This window comes from Hermetia illucens, chromosome 4, assembly GCF_905115235.1.
Source record: "Hermetia illucens chromosome 4, iHerIll2.2.curated.20191125, whole genome shotgun sequence".
NCBI classification, from domain to species: Eukaryota; Metazoa; Arthropoda; class Insecta; order Diptera; family Stratiomyidae; genus Hermetia; species Hermetia illucens.
In genome coordinates, this window is record NC_051852.1 from 106422161 (window position 1) to 106444350 (window position 22190).

General features: G+C 41.6%; 1 protein-coding gene across 3 annotated transcripts in view; it reads left to right on the plus strand.

The window, feature by feature from the left end:
* Positions 1-22190, plus strand: part of LOC119654885 (mucin-12) — a 268652-nt gene that overhangs the window by 211991 nt on the left and 34471 nt on the right. For all 3 annotated transcript variants that reach the window (XM_038060497.1, XM_038060499.1, XM_038060498.1), the window contains one exon: positions 14888-15004. In XM_038060497.1, the coding sequence (XP_037916425.1) occupies positions 14959-15004 (46 nt within the window). In that variant the 5' untranslated portion in view covers positions 14888-14958. The remainder of the gene's footprint in view (positions 1-14887; positions 15005-22190) is intronic.

Here is a 22190-nt window from a genome sequence, read left to right on the forward strand (position 1 = left end):
TACCAGTAGCAACATATAACTTGAGATGATCTAATTATATAAGTTGTGTTAGCTCGCTATAGTACGCTATAGCAGGTTCAGTGCCATACAAAACCAAAAAAAACTTAATTAGCTTCGTTTTACAAATGTCTCTCCGTATGCAGATGGCTTCGGAGGAATTGGTATTCCGAGGAATAGGTACCCTCAGAAAAGCACACTGACATAGTGCCGCCGAAAACTTTACTAGTTTCAATTTATGGGAAACAGACGTAGGACATCAAGGAGTTGGTTGTGCGAGTGCTATCAAAAGCCTTCACATAATCTATATCTAGACCAGCGCTCCTCGAGTCCTTCGAGCTATTCATGGCTCGTCGGATCGCCTTTCTGTAACTTCCACATAATTCATGCCCGGGGTAGTAGTATCGCGGGCCATCATTCTCTATACATCTGTGGTAATTATATATTATATATTATTTTGTCGTTCAGAACCTGGATACTGAAAATGGGCTCTCCTCGATCTAAAAGTCGTTCCGCAGATTGTTTGACACTGTAATTCCCGATAGTATTCCCGCAACCTGTAATAAGATTTAGGTTCTCCTATCGTATGATTTGATGCACATGTGGCAGGTGACGGCTGCGTGTGGCAGGGGGTGGGTGAAAAACAAATAAGAGAACATCGCAAGAATAGAAATGTCGGCTTAACCAAGCGCGTGGAGTCGTAAAACCCTAGCTCGGCATGCCGTAGTCGACAGAGGACCCTGAGATTAAAAGACCTTTCCTCTATAGACTGGGCTAGTTAGGCGGTCCTCCGGGGTCAATTTCGCTAACTTTTTAAGTCTTTGAGATAGCACTGCCCATGCAGGCTCTTTCACCAACTGGGATGGTCTGTTGGCCATCCTCCCAGTGATTTGTTCGTCGAGGTGGTTCGTATTGTATGGTACTAAACTATCCCGTCATCAATGTTTCCTCCCTACTTTGCTTTCGGATTCCAAATCAGGAAGATTAGATTCTCATGATTGTCCTTAGATTTGATTTGTTATCGGGCTAGCGGCAAGGAGTAACTTGGATGATGTTTTTTCTATCTGCGGGAGATTGCATTTTGTCCATCTGTGAGTTTTGGGGGAGGATGTATATGAAGATGATGGGAGAAGGGACGAAAATCCAAAGGACGCACCTCATGAATATCTGGGTAGGAGAAGCATCAATTGGGGTATGATCCGTCATGGATCTCCCCTCTCGGCTGCGGAACTCGAACCTCGAATTATGTGACTAAATGCGAGGTATACGTCTCAGAGCCTCCGCAGCCTGGTGGTTAGCTACGACACATGTTGGAGCTTTACATGAAGAACAGCGAACATCTAGTCTCAGAGATCCCCTCATGCTAAATGCTAAATATAACATCAGCGCCAATATTTTGAAGCAGTCAACTAATGCAACGGTGAGAAACCATTCTACGTCTACTTTCAACCATGCTGTAGCAAACTTGCACTACTGATGCCACAAACTGCCAAGATCATGACCTCTGTGGTAAGGGCAAGGGGGATAGATTCCTGCCAGCTCAAGTCCTAGGAGGCAGCCCGTAGCAATCACAAAGGAAAGCTTTTCCCACACCCTGAAAGTAGAGATCTCGTGAGGTCCGCAAAATATGGGTTACCTGGTGTCTGTAGCCAGGCTCTAGCTAGAGCTGAGCAATCGCAAAGGAAGTTCCTGCATTGTTCTCCCTACTCTCCACAGCTTCGACAATGCAAATTGTAGGACATTCCGACAGCAAGGTCCCCTTGTGGGCCATGTAGGCCACCATCTTGTATGCATTTTCACGCTTGTTTCAGGTAGGCCAGCTCCTCCATGATTTAGCGCAGTTGGGGAGGCTTCGCCATGTCAGGTATTCGGTTGGTACGTACTACGAGTAGATTCCGCTTACAAACCCCACCGCGGCGCGCAGACTGTGCCCACAGAGGGAATGCCAAGAGCAGAGCACCGCCTGGCCAGTCCGTTCGTTCCCCTCTATGTTCCGATGAACTGACTGACTATTATCTTTGATCCGTCGGTGAAAAATTACGTATCATAACCTTACAGCACGTCGTCAGTCCTTCGCTGTGTCCTGGTTGGAAAGTCCATAGCAAAGTTCCTCGTGGAGTTTAGCTGTGGCGTAGTCCATTTTTAATGCCCAGGTTTCCCGTATTACTTCATTTAGGACGTTACTGTGATCATAGGACTTCTTTGTCCAACATCCGTAATCACCTAATCTAACAGCACTGCACGCTAAAGCATATTTATTATAATTAGAACCATACGTTAGGGTCGGACGAACCACAGGTGTGCACATCTAGTGAACCATCCTCGACCAAAGAGCCTATTTCACTATGAAGGTCCTCTTCCAGGCAAAGAAGGCTGTACAGGTCTCCTTAATCTTCAGTTTTATGTTGAGCGTCTAATTTAGCACATTCTGATACTCTACATTGGAAGAAAGAAACTACCTTTGTTGATTTAGCCGCGGGAGGTGGAATTCAGGTACTCCTGTCTTGTTGATGGGCAGTATCAGCTCTAGCTTGCTTGGACTTCTGCCAGGTCCGCATCTTGCAGCCCAGGTTCGCACCTTACCCAACGCTCACTCCAAGATTTCACCCATAATCGATGGAATCATCCCTGATACCAATATCACCAAATTATCGGCATACGCCACCACTTTCACTCCGCTCCTGTCTAGTATACGTAGAATTTCGTCCGTTACTATCAACCAGAGCACTGGAGAGATGGCACCACTGGTGGGTATCTCTACTCACAGCTTTGGGCAAGTGGCCAGCTTCCAGATAAGATTGGATTATCCTAGTTGTTATCATCTTCTATCATATTATTCCGCGAAAGATTCCCCTCCAAATCTGTCCTAGTTCAAGCTTCTTTGATAGTGTTGGTAATAACGTTGTTGAATAATCCTTCCCTAAGCAAGGCAGCTGGATTATATTGCTTATACTGTAACGGCCACTCAACCAAACGAATTACCTCGTGGAGAACTGTTTCTGAGGATTTGCTTTTAAGGTTAGTGTGATGAGACTTGAAGAAAATCGTTTAATCCAGAATTATCCTGGAGTGGATGTCCAGGACACAATCAACGGTTTTCAACACGAAAGAGCAGAGGTGTTTGATCGAAAGTCGTTGGCGGACTCATGATCATGCTTGCCCGTTTTCGGTATAAAACCACCTGTGTACGTAGTATATCTCTCAAAGCGAAGAACTCCCGATAAATTTTGAAAAGTAACGGCACAACTCGACGAACGATTCTTTCCAAGAGCCTTCCAACTTTTCAAAACAGACTGAGCTTCTATGCTCCTTAGCCGGAATCCTGACTGAGTCTCTGAGATTTGCTGGTGCTTTCAATGTTTTGTACTGCTTTCCGGTGATGCAGGATCTGCTTTGCGAGTATCATGAAATATGAGGAAACGGCCACTTAGTCAGCATACTCTTAGGGCTCAATTTCATGGCAGACCTTGACCCCTTGAATTTCACCCTGGCTTTGCTATCCTTTTATTTATTATATTTTCCATCACTTGTTAAAGATAGAAAATCTAATCTGTTGCTGATTTGCCTGTAGTAAAGCCACTATGGTATGGGCCAATGATGTTCTGGGTATATGGGGCTATCCGACCTAGTAAGATAGCAGAGAATATCTCAGCAACGTGATGCCACAATAATTGCTGCATTGTGTAATATCCTCCTTTTTATGTATGGGACAGAAAATGCCACTTTCCTAGCCACTTTCCTAGCATTGATTCGCTGCCTGACAACTTCAGCATCAGTTGATGAACTGCTTGGTGTAGTTGGTCGCCTCCATATTTAACCAATTCGGCTGTAATTCCATCGGTTCCTGGCGACTTATGTTTTTTTAGCCGATGAATTGCACGGACTGTTTCTTCTATACTTGGTGGTGGCAGTATTTGTCCGTCGTCTGCAGTTGGCGGGGCTTCCAACTCGCCGATGTTTTGGTTGTTCAATAGCTCATCAAAATACTCAACCCATCGCTCCAATATGCCCATTCTGTCGGAAATCAGATTTCCCTCTTTGTCTCGGCATATACATCGAGGTGTGTAAGGCTTCATCGTGCTGACTTGTTGGTAAAACTGCATCACCTGGTGCGGTTGCTCCTTGTGCTTTTCGAGGTCACAGGTCTGTTGGATCTCACAAGCTTCCTTTTTCCACCTGTGAAGTCGCTCCTCCGCTCGATGGAGCTCGTGATAGGGCTCGGCGTTATTTGAGAATAAAACACCACGCGGAATGCAGCATTCTTTCATTCCGTTGCTAGTTTACGTTCATCGTCAAATCAGCCGTTTCGACTTTTTTTTGCCAAGTATATTTGCGGCCGTATCAATGATAAGATTCTTAAGGTCATTGTGAAGATCACTTGTTGATGCTTCATCTCCAGGACATCTGTTAGCTACCTATATTGCACAATCCATTTCCCCCTATTAGGCGTTACGGAGGGCTGTGTTGTGAATGGGTTCAGTATTCACTTTCACCTGATTGTCAGAGGGGATTGTAGGTGGTGTTGTATTTCGTGCCGGGAGCATTATGCCAACGAGATAGTGATGCGAGTCTATATTGGCCCCCTTATATGTTCTGACATTCATCAAGGCTGAGAGGTGGCGGCGTTCAATCAGCACGTGGTCAATTTGGTTGAAAGTGATCGCGTCTGGAGCAGCCCACCTATGTTTGTGGACCACATTTGGCGCAAACCTGTTACTTCCAACAACCATTTCGTGCGATACTGCTAATTGAATAATCTGCAGCTTGTTATCTTTGGTATCTTTATGCAAGCTGTGGGAGCCAACGTATCGCCTGAACACGAACTCCGTCTCTACTTAGCTGTTAAAATCCCCGGGTATGATTTTCATATCATACCTGGGACCGCCTTCGAAGGTTTGTTCTACTGGCTCGAAGAGGGTATCCTTGTCCCACTCTGCATTCTCCGCTGTAGGGGCGTGAACGTTAATTAGGCTTATATTTCTAAATTTGCCTCGCAAGCGGCACAATAGTACATAGTGTATTGGCTCTTCTCCAGGAAATCGGTCTCTGTCCAACGCAAGTCTTGTAACGCTGTGTTGTGTTGTCAATCCCATCGGAGGCTCCTTTTGTGGCTTTATGACCTAGGTTTTGCCTGTGGCGCTGTCATCTGTACCCAATCACCCAACCTGGATGAATTTATCCCGTTTTTAGGCGTGGAAGACTTGCCTTCATCCTTCTCCGTGTACAGCTTTTTGATAAGCAAGATCTTTCAACGATCACCACGCAAGAGATTCGCTGATCATGTCTCATTGCGGGATCAATATGATGAGATATTTCGAGCGGAACACTTTTTGAGAATTAAAATAGGTTTTATTGACTGCCAGAAACCGTACTTGGATGTTGCTATCATGAGTAATGTCTGTTGTGAATTTTGACCCCAAACAGGGTAAATTTTTATTGTTTTCATTTAATCAGCACTATTTGGTATTGTTGTTATTTTTGTGTTCATATTGCCACCGTATACTTCATCTTGCTTTCATAGGTGTGTAGCCCAAGATCTCGTGCCTCCTGCTTCATCTAGATGAAAGTAATGCAAATATACCTTCTATAATTTAAGCAATTAAACTTTTGGCGAAAAACTTCAAACCGTTCTCCTCATAAAACAAAAAGTCGACAAACAGAAGGTTTCAAAGAGAAGCTAAACCGATTTCTAACCGAAACGAATTTTTTCTGCATCTCTGTTGCCCTTAAAATACCCATGAATATCGGCGTTCTTCTTATTAAATAATAATATTGAACTATAATTATCAAGCTCATCTTTTGTGTCAGATTTTCCATGAACATCCATAAAATCGATAAACGCAACCGTTGCGTATATGCTTCATTCTTTTTTTTTAATTTTGTAAGTAGGCTTTGTAGCCTTAGTTATTTTTGTACCAATTAAATGCGCATGAAAACCTTCTTCGTTAAAGAAAGGCTTCAATAGCCTTGCTTTTCATTAACATTTCATATTTTACCTCCTGTTGAGAATTCCAAGATGCATTTACTCACTTGCAGTGAAATTCATCTGAGGCTAAACAACTTATTAAACTTTCCCTATTTTTTGCTGAAAACATATTTGGAACCCTTTAATAGAGCTCGCTAATTAGCTTTTCCCATTTTATGTATTTAGAATATTGGCAAACAAATGGTTTAATATATCAAACGTAATGATATGACCACCAACAATAAGACCAACGCCGTTACACAATAGAAAGGGACCGCCACCGAGTAGGAAATGAATTAAATATGAATTATGCAAGCTGGATAATTCAGAAAGAACTTAATGCATTATTAGCAAATAGTGAAAATATTATAATTATCGAAAATCGATTTTTATTCCAAAAAAAATCAAAAAGCGGCGGGAGGTTAAAGACCTTACCGCAATTAAATTTATTGATTTAATATGGTCAAAATGTTGCAATACATTATCTCGATATCTAACACAAAAAAAGCCAATAAAGAGTTTCCAAACAGTAAATCAATCCATCGCGGTGTTATTAAATTTCTTATAGATAATAAAGCCCATTCCATTGACCAGATTCGCCTTGCAATAAATAATTTTTCACGCTCAGTAATATGAGCAGTTTTGTGGTTTCGATAAAACAAATCATTAATGGCATCAATTTTGGTTATAGCACGTGTGCAAACAACCTGGAGTAGCAATTTGTAAGAGTGCTATTTGGAAAAACTAAGAGACTGGATAATATTTTCAATGAACTGATATCTTTCACATCTTATTCATGGCTACGAAGACCTCTTTAACCTAGGAAAGTGTAAATAAAACGTTTGCAAAGGTGATGTCAACAAAGCAAACCGGTGGTCGACTGTGATCAGCCTAAATAACTCAAGTTGGAACGACCTTGCTTTTCATTTCCTCTTATATCCAAACTGAATTAATGTGTAATAAAATGCGTTTGTTACGACAGATACAAATGAAAATAAATGGGATTACTCTTGCCAAGCGAAATCAGTTTGATCTAATAAAGATATAAAATTGTATTTGTTGCCATTTTCCAGTTTTCGAAACTAGCATGCGTTTTAATTTATCTTGATTCTATGAAAAAATTTAAGATTTTGGAAATATGAATTTAAGATTGAATCAATTTTAATGAGATAATTCGCAATTAGACATTATTCAAAATTATATGTGTTAAAGTAACCGGTGCATAGAAGCAAAATGCTGAGACAATGGTAGACCTATGTATATATCTGTAAGATTAGATTATTTATCAAGCATTTTATATTTCTGACAATATCTTTCCGGGTAGTAACGTATACCTAGACAAAATGCAAATGATTTGATCATGTGTGGATGGTTTCTTTATACACTATACTACCCATATATTAAACCAGATATTGCGGTAAAGGAGGTCAAGTTCTGAAATATTTAAATACAACATTAATTTGGATACATAATGCTTCAGGAAAGAATGATGAATTTAGATTTTTTTCAAAATATTGCATTTTGATTACTTATTTGCTGCTAGTAAATGCTAAATTATTTTTAAGAATATATGAAAAGTTAAGTACTTTTGCAATATATTTAAATACCAAAACAAAAGATTTAAGACAGAAACCCGTTTTTCTTGCTAAGAATTTATTTGTTCTGACAAAATACCGAGTTTAATTGAATGGAATGATTTTTACGAAAATAAATTGCAGCTATGATAAAATCATTAAATTAAACCGAGTTTTCATAATTCTAATGAATTTTTGTAGAAGATAAATAATATGTATATGTACAATGCAGGACAAAGCATAATTATTTTAAAGAATAGGAATCAAAATATGAAAATTTTGATTCAAACTGTAAAGTAAGGCAATCCTATTTCATTATCGAAATAAGGTCACGAATACGGCGGAGAAATTCACATAGTCCGCAACAGCAAATGGAACAATCGCTGCCAGGGCGAGGCTATTCCATTCTTGGTAACTTTGCGCAGTAAAGTTCCCTTGGCGTTCCTTTTCTTTTCCAGTCCGTCCTATTTGTCAATTATGTTTTAAAATTCTTATCAACATTAAACTACATTTGCATGCAATCTCCGGAAGTACCTCCATAAGTGTCATTGGACATGATTCCATGTCTGGATTTGAAGTTTGTGTAACTTCCTGACTGTTGTACCAAGCCCACCCAATGGCATTGGCAGTCACCAGCCGTACAATTACAGGGTATATCTAAAGGTGTATTTTCGGGATGATGCCCATTTCTTCCCTGCCATCGGTCCACAGATTGTCAAAACTCTTGTAGCTTTCCAGAGTAACAACTGGTCTAGTTTAGAATAGTGTGTGGTCTAATAGCTCTTGAATGATCAGGTTTTCGCTTAGTGAATAGTACTATGGCCATCTTGGCTAGATTGATGCTCAGCTCCGCCCCCGTGCACTTATTACCAGCAATTCTCAATTGCAGATTATTATTTTTTTGGGGAGTAGGGTAGGTGAATGCGCTAAAGCACAGAGTGGTGGACTCCTACAACAGTACTACCAACTAAACACCTTCCTCTTATCAGAAAATTAGCCTGGAACCATTTGACACATTACTTCGGACTACCCCGCCGCGCTCCCCGCTTTAGGAAACTTCAAATTAGGGAGTTCCTTTCACCAACGGGAAAGGGGGAGAGGAAGGGAATTGTTAATTTAGGGAACCCCTTGCCATCCGGTCCCTTCGCCGGTTGAGTTTCATCTTATTCGTGCAGCATCTCTCTGACACTGTTGCCTGGGGAGAGCTCCCCTATATCTGCATAAAGCTGCTGATGAAGGCCATCCCATCGTTCACGAGAGGAAAATGTGTGTCCTGCGTCGCCCGACACTCCATTGCAGAACACACAATCAGGAAATCGCGTCTTCCCAAACTTGTGCAGGTAAGACTGACAACCTCCATGCCCACTTAGAAGTTGGGTAAGAAAGTAATCAATCCCACCGTGCATTCGGTTCAGCGACGGATCTAATGAGATGAGTCGTGCAGTCCATCTGTCTCTTGGTTCATTTTGCCAAGGGGGTTTCCACTCGGTAAGAGTCCCTTAGCATTCTTCACGGGCAACCACCTCTCTCAAGTTATCTGCCTTGCGGCTGTAGATAGCTTTATGCCCCTTGGCAAGAAGGGCAATGGGGATCACTCCCACGGTCACCATCACGGCTGGTCCTGAGACCACCCCGCTACTCGCAAAACTCCCCATCTCTACACTTGAGCAAGGGGCTTACGATGCAAGAGCAGAACTGGCTACGTTGCTCCCATAAAAAGGTCTCCTAGTAAATACAGAACCCCCAACAATCGCCATTAGCCGATTGAAGGCCGAGTCCGTTGTTGCTTTGATTTGCTCGAAGAAGTCCTTCCGTCATTAAAACAAGGTATTTAACCGCTAGTTCTGACTCTCCTTACACTGATCGATATGTGACGGAGAGTCGGGATTCACTTTCTGGTCAAGATGACTACTTCGTTTTTTTCCAGGCAACATGCGCCGCAACGACGTCTGCATAACCGATTAGGCGCGACTCTTCGGGCATATCGAGTTTCAAGAGACTCTCGTGGGAGTGGATCCCTGTGCTACTCCCGACGTAATTTCCATCTTCCTCTGGCCATCTAGCATCTCATAGAGCAGGAAGCGGTCTGTGTGCCTCGGCTCGGTGAACCGCATCCACCACCTCCATATCAGCATCCACCGTGGATCTGCCTGTTCTGAATTCGAACTGTGTTGGGGATAAGTCTCCGGCAGCGCGGATCGCTTTAGCGAGTCTACTCTCAATGGGTGTTTCGAGCAATTTCCCGGCCGTGTTAAGCGTACACAGTAGTGGGTATGCAGACGGCAGCTCCGGGTCTCCTTTTCCGTTGCTGATCAGCGCGAGTCTCGCCAGCTTCCAATGATAAGAAAAAATGCCCTCCTTCAAGCAAGCATTAAACCCCCCGAGCAGAGAATCTGGCCGATGGCGGAACACCAGTTTGCGCGTGTGTTTGTAAACTTCATAGATACCTTCAAGACCTGACACTTTCTTGCTTTCCATGGTGATAACCGCTCGTTCGAGACTTCTTATTGTAAAAAGGGGGGCAATCCTCGAAGCTTTTCGGAGAATAATGCCCGTACAATGCGATCCGTCCGGTCGGTAGTTAGTGTGCACGAGCCCGAGTATTACTTACAGCCAAATATCCACTGCTTTGCGCGAGGTTTGCTTGTATTTATCGCACTGTAAAGTCTCCATTTTGCTGATCTATATAATAATATAATAATCGTTGGCGCAACAATCCATATTGGATCAGGGCCTTGAAGTGTGTTAGAGCACTTCATTCAAGACCGAAACGGTACACTTACAGTATACTGTAGGAGGCAATGTGGTCAGCATTGCGCCCGCCCGAGATTATTACCCTGATCTGACTCAAGTACTCATTCACAGCTGAGTCGACTGGTATCCGACGTCAAATCACGATACAAATCCCACTGCCACCAGTGAGATTTGAACCGCGGCGTTCCGTACGATAGCCTTGTTCGCTAACCACTCAGCTATCCGGACACTGCTGATCTATACTCTGCCTTTATGGCGCATGCCTCCTCGCTGACGTGTAATCGTTGTGCCAAACGGCGGACCTTATGACACTCCCTCCATAGGACGCCAAATTCTGCCGTCCACCAATAAATAGATGGCTTGCCACGGCTGGTGCCCCTCCGGAGCATGAAAGATTTACGCACTGTCGTTATCAGGTTCATCACTGAGTTTACGAGAGTGTTACCTGCAACGCTGCCACCCCCCGAACCGCCCTCCAGCGCGAATATTTCTGTTTCAAGAACTTCGGCGAACTTCCCGATGTTCACCCTCGTGACATTCCACATGCAGGGGTAGAGCCGGGTTGGTGCACGTCGACAAGTAGCGTCAACCATGAAAAGTGATGTCAGGGCGTCGATCCGGTGTTTGAAACTATGAGCCCGGTTCTTGCTGCCATTTCCAAGATCTATCAGTTGCAAATTAATACTATATTATGAGCGTAATACCAGACTTTTACACCGATATTAAATAGCTTTTCTAAGAGTTCGTCAATTACTATTTTCTACGTTAGTGGCAAAAACTTCTTGTGCTGTGGAAAATCTTGGGTTGTTTTCAGGATAACAGAATTAGTCGCTCTTGATACTTCTACTGGTTTGCTTTGTAGCATTTTGCCCACACTTTCCAGAAACAGGCCCCCGATTAAAAACTAATTTTGCCCGCCTTCAGGATAGGTGTCTTGAATTAGTGATTATCTTAATCAGACAATTTTGGTGAAGAGTAAGCAATGTAGTGATACATTTCCTTTAAGAAGATGGAGTAGATCAAGCCGTCTTCTGGGCATAGCCCAGGGTGACCTTTTTATCGCCGTACCATTCAGGGATATTTTGGAATGAAATTCAGCTGACGGTTGTCAGGGTCACTCTATAACGTAAGCGACCGGGTCTGCGCGCCTTGATTCGCTTCCGCCCTTCAGACCTGATCTCCATGATTCCTTCATATGTCTCGTAGGTATTTCTCCTAATATATATTCTCAGGAATACCCCTTTTCCCCCTTGCTTGTTTTCGTGTACCGACATATTATCGAATCTGTGATACGACGCATGTTTTTCTTGACATTTTGTAGAGGTTAGTCATGCAATCCTATTATGAGCTGTTTTCCTTTTCCTTCGTTGCGGAGTGAACAAAATGATTCGAATTTGTGCAAATAAAAAATAAATAAATGAAATAATAAAATAAAAATGCTTTGATACAATTAAAATAGTTTTATGACACCTTTTCCTCTGAACGTTCTCCTTAGTGCGGTTTAGAAGATTCTTAGTTTTCATCGTTGAGGGTATCACCAGTATATCATCTCCAGCACATAGGGACAGTTCTGCTTCCTTTCAGCCTAACAGACAATGGTCCTGAGCTATTCACCGAACTCTCCACACCGCAGCCTTCCAGTATCTGATCCACCACCAAACACAAGCCAACCCTTACACTTTTGCGAGACAACAACGTGTCTGACAATTTCATTCACTAGATGAATGAGTATTTATAGAAGAAGATCGAATAGCCAATCGAATGCCCTTGACTGCGCTAGAATAGCTAATGCCATATCCCAGGGACCTACTTCCTTAACCTACCCTAAGTTTTCTCCTTCCAAGGTTTGAATTTCGATTTCTTGGGGGGGTGTTGTTGTGGGTGTGAATCTACCTTGAACCTTCTTGTGGTCCTCATCCAGTACTAAGCATTATTTCAAATAACACAGACATTGCTTGGCTGCTGCGCAGCTGCTGGTTTTTTTCTAATGCTACTCATGGATCTCTTTTGCGACGATTAAGTTTGGCGCCTCCTGAGATCCCAACTTTTCCTTTCTTTAATGTTATCACTTAGTTATTTACGTTACGGAAATGTGCTTCCATCTTATGTATGAGTCTGCGTTCGGCCAGTATAAGTTTGCAGCGCTTTGTTAATGGCAGGGTCACCCAGTTTGAATCAAAAAGCAGGATAGTATTAAAATTTCTACAGAAAGTTACTAGATTATAAGGAAAAGAAACACATTCCCAAGTAAAACTCTAAACCTAAGTTTATTTCCAATTACCAATAAATTGACAGTCCCGAGATCTATTTTTGTCAGGAAATTTCACAATAAAGAGCAGTTGCAGAAGTGAAAAGTGAAAGTGAAGTCATGGGTGCCCATGAAATCGTTAGCCGCTGTAACATATGAATGCATACTTCTCCTTTAAATGAAAGCAAGTGCTTTCCTTGAAGGTTTCGACGCAGAATTATTCATGCTCCCAGAAATTCTGGGAAATTGAGAAAGAGGAGGTGACCGCTGAGATCGTGGAAGGGAGCTCTCGTCTCGAGTGCGATAATTGGAAGGGTACTTGGGAATTTCCTGATGGCACAAAGATCATAGAGAAAACATTTCCGTCATCCGCTAAAAAACGCCTCGAAGCAAGCGTTCGACAAATATGTTGCTGGTTTCCACTCTGGATCTTCTTGTACTGACCATATTTACGCCCTTCCATTGTGAAATAGTGTCTCGGATTTAGGTCACCGCTCCAGCAGCTGTTTATTTATTGCCGGAGGGGAATTTTGGAGAAGCTGGTCATCGGAGCATCCTATTGGCATTGATGAATAGAACATCCTTGATGAATTTGTCTAGCTTCGTAGCGTTGTTTCTGCTGATCATGGTACCAAATTCAATGTTATCGGAAGAATTAACTACGCTAAATCTACTGAGTACAGGCTCAACATTCATACCAGTGAATGCGAGGCCTATTTAACACCTCTGCCGCAACTAAGGGGTATGCACCCGAGTTGTACAGCGCAACTCCACGCTTGAGCTCTGCCCGCGATGTAGGCATAACCACAACCACCATGAAACTCCCACTAGGCGGCCAACCGCAAATAACCGGGCCAAGAACACATCCTTCAGGAATCCTCTTGGAGCATATGCTCTCAGAGGGCCGTCTCGGTTCCCATGGTACCAGATAATCTCCGGTGAGGCTTCGTGGCCGAAGCCACTTCACATGAGTTCCTTGCAGACTCGGGTCTGGTTGCCCTGCTCGAGTACGTGGGGACGGAACTCCCCAATGGGTTAACTGGAATCACGAGCCAGGTACTGGTAAATGTATTAACTAGAAGGCGGAAAAACAGTGGATTGATTACACTTTAAGAAAGGGCGACAGCTATCCACGATTTTCGAGTGGCCGGTGATTGGGTCTTTCTAAAAACATATGGCGCAGAATATTAGAGGAGGAACTTAGACTTCTCGGGAAGACCTGGAGAGAGCTGAAACACATTTCAGTTAAAAGCAAACAATAGATCTTTATGTCCATTTAGGGGATATTAACAAACACAAAGTAGTCCAAGAATAGAACACATCCGTGGAAAGGATCCCAAAGTGGAAATGGAATGATGTGCAATTGTGGCCGTCGTAACCATTTGTTTGATATTGTTTTTTATTCACAAATGGTAAATATACAATATACATAAATTCTTAAACGAAGAATTATCGAGCTGCAAAATTTTCTTTCAAATTTACGAACAATATGTTTATAGGTATTAGTGATTGATGAGCCAGAGACGTCCTTGGTCATTTATATTATTCAGGTTTTGTATCTGCTCTATCTTTTCCTCTACTAAATTGTTCATTCATGTTGCTAGCTGGAAAACAACAACTAGCGTTTTGCATAACTTTGGAATACTGGTTTGTATATTTCTTCCATAAGGCGTTGGTTGAGTTGGTTGAAAATCCGCCACCCTAACTCACTACCCTGGGTTGAAAATAGTCGTCATGAATGTTTATATACAGGTTTGTGCTCGTCTCGCTATTATTCACTTATTGCTTGCACAGCATTAATTGGGAAGATAATAAAATCCAAGCACAATCTCTTTGAAAATTAAATGGAGGAATAAAATAACAATAATAATAAAGAGACTATGTATATGCCTAGTACTTCACAAAGGCACAATTATAAAGCATCGAAAAACTGCCGAAGCGGGTGCATTTGTTTTATCAGTGCTCCTTCAGATGCTATCGGTCGTGAAATTACTAAAAATAGATATATTCTCTTTATATTTATTGCGATCTTCTCGTTTTAAAAGATACATATTTCAGTAATATTTTCAGGGGTTTGTTTGAACTACTTACATTTAATTTTTTGTTATTTATGTTACAACAGAAAAATATCTAAATTTTATTTCATTAAATTTTGTTGGTCCTAGCCAATTTAAATATTTATGTGTGCATTTACAAGCACATTACATAATATCCAATTACCACATTCCCTTCCCGATAAGTATCTTCTCATAAGTATGTGCTTGCAATTAAGCATATTTCCACCATCTCAATAAAACCTTCAAATTCGTCAATTATCATTAATTAACACTTTCGTTTTTTCTTTTTCAGTGCACCCAGGCAATGCAAGGATTTTAATGAAATTTTTTGATGTCCATTACAAATTTTAAAATTCTACAAAAATGACGTCGATCGGTATTTACTTAGTAGCAGCGTTTGCATTTAGTAGTGAGTATCTGTGTTTATTGTTTTAGTATGAATTTAATGAGTTAAGGTGCACAAATTGTTTTCGTAAAATATGTAACATCAACGTGAACTATCTTGCCTCTGAGTATCAAAGTTGAGTCTCTACAAATGTAGGTAAAAGGATCTTTAGACGTGCAAAAGTTTCGACAAGATTTGGCATTAACAACCCTTCATAGTTCCAGAGTTAAGAGATACTTTGCGAAATGCACTTGAGATATGCGATGAAATATAAATTAGCTTCAAACACTCCAATAAATTATTTCTAAATTATTCGTGTACTTGTAATTTGTAAGAGTTTTGGAAATAGATCCATTTACACTTTTTGCGCAACTGTATCAAGCCACAAAATCCCAGCTCCACCTTATAGTTTGACGATAGTTGGGTACCAGTGTTTAGTAAACACCAGCATTTCTGGGTATTCACGCGCATTGAGTAAACAATCGTAGACCTACTTTTGTCAAAAAAAAAAAGAAAACGTGACCAACAGGAATTCACTAGGCAGCCCAAATTTTCGAACTATTTATCTTCAACACAATAAGAAACTAAATTTGCCTTTCAAATTATAAGAAGTAAGAAAGGTAATTGACCATGAAATAGTCCATATCGACGAAAGTGAAGTCTATATTCGAATCATTGTTAACAACAATGAAGGTCGCCTGTGATGCTACACTTAATGGGGTTCCTATTGGGGCAACGGCAGTGCAAACAGATTTCATGGGGGACATGCTGAGAGTCAATGCTAATAAAAAGTGGCAATTGGTAAATATTTTGATTTTATTGAACTTGCTTTTTCTGGTAGTTTTTGCATTTACACAGTGGGCGCAGTGCTCTCCAATCTATCAAAAGCGCCAGAATAATGACAAATTGATATTTGACCATTGGCCAGCCACACGGGTGGGTTATATAATTAATTATGCTTATTTTCAAGGGAAACCAAACATCGGGTTTGACTATCAGGAAATGCCAGTACTTCCATAATTATTTAGGCCAGGCCGTCATTTCGATCGACGGTTTGGCAGAGGTGTTGAACTCAATGTTTATTTTCCATTTCTTATAGGAAGTAATAACTGAAGCAGACTGTGACATTAAAAATCGGACGGTATTATTTTAATGCCTTAACGCAACCGGATAATTTGCAAGGAATGCAATTGACCTACGGCCCAAATTGGCGTTTTGGGCCATTATTATTGCATCAAAAAAGAAATCGCTGGAATATGGGAAGACTTTGGACATGACAAACAAGTAACTCTGTGGCGCGGCAGGATTCGCGGCATTCGAAATTTATTTCGAATGTTGCGTATACCAGCGGACAGATGGCGCCACCGCGCTCTCCACTCGGTTCAGACCTCGCCACAGGAGTGGAGATCAGAGTGCCATGAAAAAAGTGAGATGACGTTAGGAAAGAAAAAGAAAAGGGAACCAAGGAGTAGAGTATGCCGTCAGTCTTTAAAAATAAGTAATTTTAAATAAAGTTTAATAGTTGCATAAATATTATAATTTAATAATTACTCCATGATAAAATAATTTTTATTTTAACCAATAATTTAAAATAAAATATATTATGAAAAAAAAAAAAATTGAAAAGATGTCATTTGGTGAACGTTCTTAGTAATTTAAGTTACTATAAAAACTCTACTCATAATAATTCCATCCCCCCCGCCTTCCAGCAATTCAATAGTAGTTTCTTCAGACACTATCGAATATTTAAAGAAAGTTATCAAAGTTTAACGCAGCGCAGCGTATCCAATTATCAGAAGTACATCTTCATTTTCAATTTCTTCTGACCGCCTTTTATCTTTCATCTAGCCTGCTGAAAATATGGTTCCTGTATTTGTGGGTCTTTGTTGGGTATTTATGTAAAAATTCAGCCGTGCAAATAATCAGTTTATTTACATGAAAATGTTACACTGTTGATAGCTCGCCTACTCTCTCGTCTTTTGGTCTTTTAGCTGTTGCTTCATCGACAACAACCCAACCATTACCAGATGAAATTTTTCGTTCAGCGAGTCATATTGATTTCCATGCAGTCAGTTCTTCGTCTTTAAGTGAAGGCTACTTTTCTTACCCCCTTATCAATCAGAAGACGTATAATTGTAATATTAAAGTTTTGTTTTTTTGGAGGTGGAAATCTTTAAAAGACGCTGCCGTATCAGGTTGCAGCAATGAGCAGGATTCTTCCACGCTACTCTTTTCTTTTGTATCCTTTTGAGTACGGAGTTTCTGACTTCAGTATTCCCCCGACAATGGTTTGAGGATTTATACTGATTTTCGATGAGCCTTCCGAACCCCTCTTCGCCGAGCGAAATCATGGAAAGTGGAACATGACATGCTCAGGTGTGCAACCAGATTCACAGCAAAAGGGCGAATCATCCAGCCTGAGTCAGTGCAAATATTTTCTGTAACTACCATGTTCTTACAGCAATTGGGTCAGCTGGGTCATCGTGGATTTCATTCTTCAATTACGGCGAATGCGAGAGTTGTTCAGCACACCTCTGCGAGTCATCGTCACTGAGCGGTAAGCCATGTTTCACTTTCTTCGATTGCCCTCACAAGCTAGTTCTTTCTCCCAGGCCAATGTCGCGAAAAATAGTGAAGAGCAAACCACTCCCGCCACAAGTAATCTGCAGGTTTATCTTGGGCCTCCAGTGCTAGGTATCTTCCGTGCTAATAATATGCTGGTATTTGTCGCTTTCTCACAGGCATAGTCTAGGCGTTCATCGATATTGATCTTCGCGCCAATCATCACAACCGTCTCGAAGTGATAATGTCACTATCAGCACGAGTGCCTATCATAGTCGTATTTTTTGTTATACAATTGATAATTAAAACCGCTTGCGTCTTTTATTCCACAAGATCAAACTGAACTATCACCAGGCACGCTTTTATAGTGCTGATTGTTTTTTTTTAAGATGTGGAAATCTTCAAAAGACTCACCTCAGGTTTCACGATCCCTGAGAGTGTGGGATTTTTTCCCACTTAAACCACCTCTCGCCAAGCTACCACTGAGTTTTCCCCATTCAGCAGCTTTCTTTGTGGTCCCCCCCAACACTTTGGATGGCTTCGCTGAGGAACTGGATGTTCCTCAGTAGCTTGTATCTTTAGACATTTTTTATGTTAGGAAATCGTCTGGCTTTACTCTTCTTAGTCGTCTAATTATATCAGCGATATCAGTCAATTTTGGGACTTCGTTATTCTCATGTGATCGTAGTCGGTGGCTATGTTTAATTGCTTGGTCTTCGATGACTTGACTAATCAACTAACCAATTGCACTTTCAAGTCCCTATGCAGATCCGCATTACGAATGAACCAGGGAGCATCTATTATGCTTCTAAGCACTTTATTTTGGAACGTTTGTTTGACTTTCTAAGAGAGAACCCATGAGCTAGATGCCATACGTCCACATGGGGTTTAGGATCTGCTTCTAAATTAGCAGCTTGTTGTCGATGATCAGCTGGAAATTCATCCCCAATAGCCAGTGCATCTGTCTATATCCGGCATTTAGCTCGTTCTTCTTTCTTAGGATGTGTCTTTCAAAGCTGAGCTTAGCATCGAGTGTCTTACCTAAATATTTGACCTCACTCGCCTGTGGCACATCTTATTCATTTATTCATGACCTTAGCTGTAACTTTTTTCAATTCAGTGTATTTCACTCTCAGGCCCTCTGATACATTTGATTTCAAGATATCAAAAAATTCTTTTGGGAGTTCCCAATGCAATTTATACAACAGACTTGCATGCCAATCCTTATCAAACACCTGGACGATATCGAGCAAAATGGCTGAGCACACTTGCTTTTTTTCCAATGAATTTTCTATCGGATTCGTGATCCTGTGCACCTATTGGATTGTGGAGTGGTTTTCGCAGAAACCGAATTGTTGGGGTGCTATTAGATTTCGATCCGCAATGATTTGCTTTAGTCTCATAAGGGAAAGCCTTTCAAATAGCTAGAATGTAGTAGAGAGTAGCGACATTGGTCGATATGATTCAACCCTCCTGACTGTTTCCCTGATTTTGCGACCATTATAACTTTGGCCACTTTCATTGGCAAGGGACGTAATTTTACATAAAAGCTGCATTAATTATTTATAATAATTTGGTTAGACACTTGTCTGGCAATTCTTTTAGTATTCTCCCTGCAATAAGTTCATGGGCAGGAGCTTTGTTAAGAGGCACATTTGTTTTAATTTCAGTCCTCAGCTCATTTAGTTTTACACGGCGTATTCGGTAATGGTCCATTTTTCTGATTGGCGTTAGGCGTGAAGACGCTTGTGTATCTAGAGGCTGGAAGTTAGTTTCTAAATGCTTCGCGAAGAGATTTGCCTTATCCTGCTGCAGAAGGAACCCATTGCCCGTTTTCCTGTTTAATACGTGAAATTTGTTGTCTGGATCTTTTTAGATCTTTCACGGCTTTGCACAGACAGTAGTCTGTGTCTTTTGTTGAAAGATTTGAGACATCTGCTGAAGGACTCGATTTTATATTTATATTTAGCTTCTTTGTCAGAAAGTTTGGGTTTCTTTCACGGTGCGGTTTCTTTGCTATAGTTTGCGCTTATGTTTCTCTGCAATTACTTCGTTAGCCTCTGCAGAACAGTCAGTATACTTTGTATCCAGTCCATGATGAGTGCTTTTCCAAGCCGCCGTCGTATCTTCATTGTTGGCAGATCGATTTCCTCGTCGAGTTGATAAGCAGTGTTGATTTGGTCATTGATGCAAACGTTTTCGTGGATGTACTTTGTTTATCTATTAGTCAGCCTGGGGGGTACAATGGGCCAACACGGCCTGAGTGCTCAGAAGCTGTAGCTTCTCCCCCACCATACACACAGCCTGGGGGATAGTCTTTTCTCCTCACTTTTTCGCTGGCCAGCATCATAACAGGCGAGTGATCGGACATTATATTTTTATTATTGACAACATATCTGAAATCCACTTAGTTACGAAGAAACCAATGATATAGGGTGTTTTTGTTACGTCAGTTGGCCAGTATGTAAGCTGATCGCTGGAATGCTCTGCCTCTGGATATTGTTAACCTAGACCCCAGAATCTTTTTTTTTGCGTTGAAATCACCTCCGGAAATGAAGGAGCTTTCGATGAACTGAAAGAGTCGAACGAAATCTTCTTTTTTAACACCGAAACGAGGCGGACAGTATATTGACGAGATCTTTAGAACTTTGTCAAATAGTTGCACAACAATAGTCACAAGCTGTATTTCTTCATCTTCAGTTTTCTGTTCTTCGTTCTGTCTGATATCCTCTTTAACGAAGATTGTAGTAGCTGATATGAGCAAAAGTCACGGATTTTAGCATTCGTAGGCCCCGTGTAGTGGCTTTATGAGATAAAGCATATGTCTACCTTTTCAGCATTAAGAAATTCTTCCAACTCTTATAGAGGCTGTTGCAGTCCACTTATATTCCACGTTATGATTTTCGGGACATTTCCCACTTGGTTTTTTTGTTACATTTCCATCTTCTTATATATACTGCTTAAGTTTGTCAAAAATTTGTTTGTTTACTATTCGTTGTTCGTGAAGTCTTCCATTTAAAATGTCAAGTCTATCTAAAATAGTTTTCAGTTTTTGATTACCCTCGCCAGGCAAGGCTCTGCTTTTGGCAGTCCTTCGGCGAATACAGTCGATGTTCCGCTGGCGACTGTCGGCGGTCCAGTCTACTCGCACGGCCTAGCAGCCGCGGGCCTAAGATGGCGAAGGCTTACGAGCTGTGCCAAGTCAAGGAAAATTTGGCCTGCTTATATCATAGCCCGATCACGAAAGCTCCTGTGCCAGACGCATGCAAATGCATTCAAGATTACGGCGGTCTGCACGGGACACTGGCCCATAGGGGACCATGCCGCTAAGCTCGGCATACCCTACAATTCGCATTGCCGAAGCTACGGAGAAAGAAGGGACACTGCACTTTTTCTGCGATTGCCCAGCTCTGGGTAGAGTCAGGCTGCGGACACTGGGTATATCATTTTTTGGGGACCTCAGTGAGATTTCTAGCTGCAGGGTGGGAGAGCTGCTTTCTTTCGTGAATGCTATGGGCTGGCTCTGAAGATCCGATCCGGCTGGACTCTGCCCCCTTGCTTCCATAACAACAGTCATGGTCTAGGGAGTTTGTGGCATCAAAACGGCGAACCAAAGCACTAATTGGGCCCCTCGGGGCGGCCACTGATACCTACCTACCTACACCATTTGATTACCATCGTTATTTTTTTTGGTTAGTGGACCTTGCCTTACCACCTGCGAGTATTCTATTTTCTCGGATCTGACAACAAGCATTGGGTTCGTTTTGCGTAGCTAAGTGTAAGGTTTTTCGGGAACAGCCAACTTTGACGGCGGCAGCTCTTTACGTCTTAGTTTTGTAATTCTTTCGCTACTTCACAGTCTCTATTATTGAGTGAGTTTTGGCCCTTATAGCTTATAAATGTTGTCGGGGCAGCTCTGTTGTTTGAACATTTTGAAGATTCATTGTCAACAGCACATTTCACACAGCTGGTATTTCCATTACAATACCTTTGAGTGCGGTTGAAACCTTAGCACCTTTTGCATGAGTGTATTAGGTCGATGACTTTTTCAGTGCTTCTATTTTGACGTTCATATTAAGAATAGCCCATAAGTTGTGAATTTTGTTCGGGTCTTTACTATTCTCGAACATAAGCATGATCAGTGGGAGACCTCGCTTATTGATTATTTTTTTCCATCCTCATTAGATTTTTTTTTCTTTTTAAAGTTTTGTGTAAAGACAAAACCTTGTTAAAATCGGTTTACTGTCTGTCAGTCTGTCCGTCTGTCCGTCTGTCTGTCTTTTTTTTTTTGTTGAGGAGGTGGAAATCTTCAAAAGACACTGGTCTGGACACACCAGCGTGTGGGATTTTTACCCACTAAAACCACCCCCGACTCCCTCCCTGCCCCGCGGAACCACCATAAGGTATTACATCACGGGGCGGAGTCACCTCACTTTAGCTTTGTCACCTTTCTTCCACACGCGGCGCACGTGACCGCGCTTTTATCCTTTCCTCTGCCTTTCGCAATTTATCTTGAATAGATGCGATCATGGAGTTGACCGCATCCCAATTCTCTTGTTGTGCTAGCATTTTCGACACCAGATTTTCTGGTACCAGCTCCTCTCCTAGAGTCTCCTCTAGATTCCCCCTTTCTTCCACAAATCTCGGG